General features: G+C 36.8%; 2 protein-coding genes across 2 annotated transcripts; one reads left to right on the forward strand and one right to left on the reverse strand.

Moving 5' to 3' along the window:
• Nucleotides 1-1,054: 1,054 nt before the first annotated feature.
• Smp_198500 (protein kinase) lies at nucleotides 1,055-1,159 on the reverse strand (the record flags this gene model as incomplete). The annotated part of the gene is made up of 1 exon (XM_018788721.1): nucleotides 1,055-1,159. The coding sequence occupies one exon, from the start codon at nucleotides 1,157-1,159 to the stop codon at nucleotides 1,055-1,057; it is 105 nt and encodes a 34-aa protein (XP_018654235.1).
• Nucleotides 1,160-2,356: 1,197 nt separating this feature from the next.
• Smp_037200 (hypothetical protein) lies at nucleotides 2,357-4,635 on the forward strand. The gene is made up of 3 exons (XM_018788722.1): nucleotides 2,357-2,527; nucleotides 3,218-3,493; nucleotides 4,285-4,635. The coding sequence occupies exons 1-3, from the start codon at nucleotides 2,462-2,464 to the stop codon at nucleotides 4,576-4,578; spliced, it is 636 nt and encodes a 211-aa protein (XP_018654236.1). The 5' UTR covers nucleotides 2,357-2,461; the 3' UTR covers nucleotides 4,579-4,635.
• The last annotated feature ends 1,820 nt before the right edge of the window (nucleotides 4,636-6,455 follow it).

Genomic DNA, 6,455 nt, shown 5'->3' on the forward strand with positions numbered 1-6,455 from the left:
GTTCAGAAGATCTTTGCTGCGTCCTGACACCAACATGTAAGCTAGGTCAATCGCTTGACACCTGCTGTTTTAATACAAAAAGTTTCGCAATTCGAAAAAACAATTCTTGCGTACAGTAAACCTATATTTCACCATGTATTTTTCTTTGAAAGGTGGTAGGCCTGTATTGTGGAGGCAAATAAGTAATTTATGTTTCCAGTTAATTGAGCAGTTTTTGTCAAATGCTCGTGAATCAAATACTCGTGGAACAAACTTGTTAAATACACGTAAGTCAAATTGTTTGTGAACGTAGTTACTGCCATAAAAGTTTTATACTATCATGTTCAGTTAGGTATCACTCAACGGGGTTCAGGTACATGGAGCGCTGGAATTTTTCACACCTTGCTATGTAAAACGTGTAAATACTGTCAACATCTTCATAATTCTTCATATCAGCATGTACCGATGCCGTAACAGTTCAGCGTTGAGAATTTCAGAATAACACTACCACTTAGGGACTCTACAGCATGGTAATATATTTTCCCATTATCTACTAGTCGAATTCCTTCTTAAGGTTTAAACTGGACATCGTTCTACAACCTCTACAAATTCCAGTATCAATCGGCTTCTCAGCACACAGTAACCGTCAAATTTTCACCATATCCTCTGTCACTCCTATTATTTGAGTTTAAAACCGTCGTAAATGAGTATCATTAATATCTGGCCTTGGGTTCCTACATCAACTTTTGTAATCGAACGTCAGTACTCATATATAGACTATCCATTAACTAACTATTACTACGATTTAGGAAAACTAAAAATATTGCTTGGCTATAATTTTGTAGTCTACACCAGCTGACTGCAGCATATATGAAGGTGCGTCTAGACAGTATTTGTCCGACTTAGTTTTTATAATGAAAGTATTGTGGCTTATGATCATGTTGTAGAGGGTGTACACAAAGCCAAATAATATCAAATATCACTCAGTAGTAAATTGATATGTCCAAAACATAGAAAACCAAATAAAAATAGTAAAAAAAATCAACAAAGACGTGGTAATACTTACAATGGTATATCAGAAGTAACTACAATACAAATAATAATGCTCTAATTTTAAAGAAATGTTATATAGCTTAGTATATACGTTAATGTAGTTAAGTGTGAATATTTTACACTCCATTTTGTGGCAGCTTTGATACTTTTCAAAATTTCTTACGCTCCTAAGACGTTGTTAATCGGTTTATAATTTCCATGTATCTAATTAACACTCGTAAACCAATTATCAAATGTGTGTACCCTCTTTAGTTCGTTTGAATTCACCTATCGCATCAAGTCCAACTAAAGTGAACTGTCATGTCTATTTGGTCCTTAAATGAAGATAAAATAGATCTGTAGCATCACAATAAATATGGTGGCACAAAGTGACTTTTTATAAACCACATGATCATTGTCGAAGTGGGATAATATGCCTGTAATCCTGGGTTTCGTGCTATTTTGCACTCGTCAGCAAGGTGTACCTGTAATCTTAGGTGAACTGATACTCCCTGGTGGATTCTATCCCTTGCCACCCAGCTTCACAATCAGATACATTACCACAGCTATCCGGACTGCAACTGACCTCCTGTAGTGCGGAGATATATTTACAAGTTACTGACCACTTGGTAGTTACCAATTACATGTGTGCCAAGTCCTTCTTAGTGCATATCGAAATCTATCTGTGATAGATGGTAAAATTCAATATTCGAATGAATAAAAACTTCAATTCAGTGATCGCATACAGGTTCAGTTAGTAGATTTAGCCCCATCTTTGTTAACCTTGTTAGTACTTCCCTTAAACATCCCAACAAATAACATTTACCTTATCAGTTTACTTTGGAGCAAGGAAAACCTTGTTCAGTTAACATGAGTCAATCAAATGTCTTAGTAAGAGATCGATTCCTAAAAATCCACTGTAAAAGGCATTTCTACAGCATCTGATTTCACTTAACAAATGTAAATATATTCAATCGTGCTTGCTTTTGTGTTAATTATTCTGTCATTTTATTGTGTAACAGAACTCTTCCTGTTGACCAACTATTCTGTCTTTCGACCCTGTTCACTGGGACCATGCCAAGTCAAACAAATGATCTCGACTCTCATCACTTGAGGTCTCCATTTCCACTGTCTGTCCAGGTCGAATATTTTTAGATACCAGACAAGTTGTATGTAGTAACGCTACAGTCCCATTTGCTTTTCTCATTTTCCGATAGGTATTTCTAGTGTATACTGAAACCATTTGTGCTCATCAATTTTTATTATCCGAAGTTTGTAACATCTATACGCCAACGCCTCATAATTCAGACTTCTTCGCTTATTTTCAGCTCTTTGGCCTAAAAATATTGACTTTAAATATAAACAGTATCTACCCTCATCATTTGAATCAAATCTGCGTCAACGCAACAGTGCTAAACTATTGTCTGCTACTAATGAAAATGTGTCTGATATGCAGCCTTCCGGGTCCATAATTGCTCGAAATTTAATAAATGCTGGTCGAACTTTGCTTTCTAAGGTACGCTGGTCAATAAAAAACGACTGGAATTTTCATTTAACAAAAATATTGGGTATACTGGATTTTTGTTAACAATTAGACAAAACCAAACTTGCTTGGAAGTAAAAAGTGAAATATTTGTGGAGATGTTTAACAACTGGTGTACACTACAGCTGGCTAGATATGAAGTAAAATATTTAGTTAAAGCAGTGATCCAAACACAAGTTTTAAATTTGCTATTTTGTCAAATCTTAATTGGTGCCAAAGTTCAGTATACGTGGCTGAGGTAACATAACACCGTTTTGTCTTCGGATTAAATAAATCAAGCGATTAAATTTATAAATCGTTTCTAGTTTTAAAAGTCTTAAGATGTCTCTGTGGTCAAAAATATTTCCATAGTTCCTAAAATATTTTGTAAGTTAGTATCAAGGAAATTTATTTCTTTTTACTCAGATTTCAACTGGCTAGGCGAATCGTATAGCTTTCTTTGAATTTAGCCAAATTTTAAGAAGTAACCGTAGGAAAGATCAACCAATTTGAAGACGTTTCAGGTTGGATGTAATGGTAAAACATCGTTCGAAGTCCGCTCTAATCTAGTAAAGCACAGTGCCTACTACCTTGTTCATTCCGTTGCCCCACCTTATTTTGACAAATACTTATCATAATTCAACTAAAATCTATTACTCAGTAGTGTCTATTTTTCTTTTCTAGGTATACACGCGGTTGTCTCGAACACAACTGTTCAGTATTCTATCTTCAGAAATACCCTATGCTTCGACAGCACACCTTTTCTCAACTGCTACAGATATTGGCTACGCAAACGACCTGGACTTCGATAAACCGTTAGTACGAACGAGTGGTCAAGTTATTATCTGGGCAACAGAAATCTTAGCTTGTTTGACACTGGCCGCTTACAATGAAGACCAATTTGGTTCGGTTCAACAGACTCTTGGGCGGATCTTACTACTTTTTGCTGATGGATTAGAAGTAAGTTTATGGCCTTTGACAGTTCCAATCACTTCCTAAATTCAGTTGCATAAATCGAACTGATTGTCATTTACTTAAAAAAACAAACTTGATGAGAACATTCGCCGAAGTTTAGACGACCAGTTTGATAGAAATCAGACGCAAAGTAAATATTGAAGACATGAAATGTAAAAATGATATTCAATATCATCTCAGTAATTGAGAATAAAATAGCTCCAACTTTCCACCCGGCAGACTAATTCGAGCTTCTCTAAAGAAATATTTCGACCTATTATCTCTTTAAAGTTGCTCAAACCGGTTTGCTAGGAAGAAAGTTAAAATTTAAGGCGCATAAAAATACTTTGGTCCAACTTCAGAAGTGATGATTCCTTCCCCTTTTAAATGGATAAATTTTTGTCTGTTATGCAATTAGTAACCAGTTACCAAAATGTATAGACATTTAGTATTACAGGAATAACACCTATCTCACAGCTATTATCAACGAAAAGCTCTTGTCACAAAAAACCTCGTTAATCAAAGAAGCTGACGCTAATCTTATTGCTAAACAATGGTAATCTACCTCAATACCGGTTATATGGATCAAATGTACCATATGATGGAAAATAATACTACCTTGTTAGCCAAACGTCGCTTTATGAAGAGTTTAAGCTGATGTCCTGTGAAATAGTACCTCTGAGAATTAATTTTAGGCTATTTAATACTTTCTTAAAACTTAAGTGGATGAATTAAACACACTTGTTACTTGATAATCATCTTAACTATTTCATATTTCATTGTACCGTTTTTTTAAGGCAGTTGAAAAGCACTTGAGGTTCGTCGGTTTGCTCTCCACTCAGTACAAACAAGCAGTAAACTGTCCAGTTTCTGACAGCTTCTACACGAGTACAATATTATCCGCTGGACATCTTCAAACTCCATTAAAAAGTTTGAATAAACTTTCAGGCGATTCATTCCCCTCAAACGATTTATGTAAATTAACATATTATCGTTTTGCATCCGATGCCAGTCTTCCATGGCGTGTTTATGCAACGTTTTGTTGGGCTGTAACAAACTGCCTAAGTCAATATGATGGTTGTTTTGCGTAAGTCCCGCTATTTTATTATGTAACCACTTCCTCCTTATGCATAAAACTAAACAGACTACTTTGCTGGTCGAATCATATAAAATAGCAAACTTATATTGTTCATTGCTAAACCTAACGTTAATAAAGTGATCTGTTATTGGAATCGGTAACTTGAAGTGGCGTCGCCCACTTTTTCCATGTTTATTTGACTTTATCATAAATATTCGTTAAGAGATAACGCTCCCATCGTCTAACTTTTCAAAGGGTGATCGTCTATTGAGATTCACTTGTTGACTTCGAATACGCAGAAAACGTAGCTTTTTTCGGTTAAAACTGACAAGATTCAGAGTCTCCTGAACACTTTAAGCGACAATGCAATGATGTTTAGGGTGCGGCACCTTCCCTCTAAGTGCGAAATGTTACTTTAGGATAGGTCCACGTTATCACCTGAATCAATGGTTGGGAGCAGAGTAGTCGATTGTCGACTAATTTACTTATCTTGGGTGTTTCATCAGTCTTGATCGGCTGGTGTCTGACGAAGTCTCGGTACAAATTAAGAAAGCCCGATTGGATTTTGTCAACTCCCGTCACTTGTGGTGTAGAGGAGATATCTCCCTGCCAACCAAATGATGAGCTTACTGCATAGCAGTTCGCCCCGTCCTACTTCAATAAATAAAATGACGATATCTACTGAAAATTCTATTCACGCTCCTATTAAAAGTCACACAACTCACACTATTGTTATTTACGTCACTTATTCACTCCCTTTTATTCCCAATATGTGTACCCTTTTCAACTTATGCAGCAGCTCGCCCATGGTGGAAACTCTTTTCTATCTAAACAATCTCCAGTCACTGTCTGGTCGAAAATAAATGCTTCCACTGAATACGAATACTGAACCAGTCTTTCTAAAACCACGAACACCGTTCAAACTGGCTTCCTTCAACGTTCGCACACTAATGCAGATCGGACAACTGGTAGGGCCGGCTATGTCTTTAGAAAGTCTTAATGTCGACGTTTGTTGTCTATCCGAAACCCGTATTCAAGACTCTAGTGAAGTACTACGAATTCGCTCTCCATCTGTCGCTTCAAAAGACTTGTTTTACGTGCATTTATCCGGGAATCCTTTGGCATCTTTGTCTGGTCTTGCTGGCGTTGGTGTCGCACTAAGCACTAGAACTGAGGTAGCACTAATTGTTATATCTTGTGGCCGAGTAGATGCCCAGTTTATGTATGACGTGATAAAACCGCCAATCTGAGAGCAGCGAATTATCGATTGGAACAGCGACACACGAAAACCGTACGAGCAGTCTAGAGCGCTTATCGATCCTGCTTCTGCCTAGCCCAGCCAGTTAAGTCCAAAACACCAATAACAGCCTCTGTGCTATCAATCCTTGTATTTCAAACATACTGAGTTTATGTACCAAACAGACTGACTACATCGTACCAATAAAATAGGAAATAACATTTGTACAAGATTCAGCCAAATGTGGCTGTGAATAGGGGGGACAGTAATCAATAGGCTGGGGATAGCTCAAAAAATGGTAAATCGCATAATAATAGTCTATGGGTCAAAATAAAGCTTATAATAAGGGTCACATGGACATGAATAGTCTAGTTATTTAGCAATTATATGATAAAAAATATATGCATAATACTGGTCCATAAATGGTCGCTATTGTTATCGGGACACAACACTAATCGATTGGATCCCCATTAAAACAATCGGTTATGTGCTGTTAGATTAGAAAGTTCCATCAAAGTGAGAAGAAATCGGCGTAAGAAACGATATGTTTTTGTCATCTCCGCTTATGTCCCGACAGATTGCAGGCCTAATGCAATCAAGGATGAATCCTACCATCAACTAACTGTTCTTCTCCAGAAAGTGCGTTCGACAGA

This window comes from Schistosoma mansoni, chromosome W (genome assembly GCF_000237925.1).
Source record: "Schistosoma mansoni strain Puerto Rico chromosome W, complete genome".
NCBI lineage: Eukaryota > Metazoa > Platyhelminthes > Trematoda > Strigeidida > Schistosomatidae > Schistosoma > Schistosoma mansoni.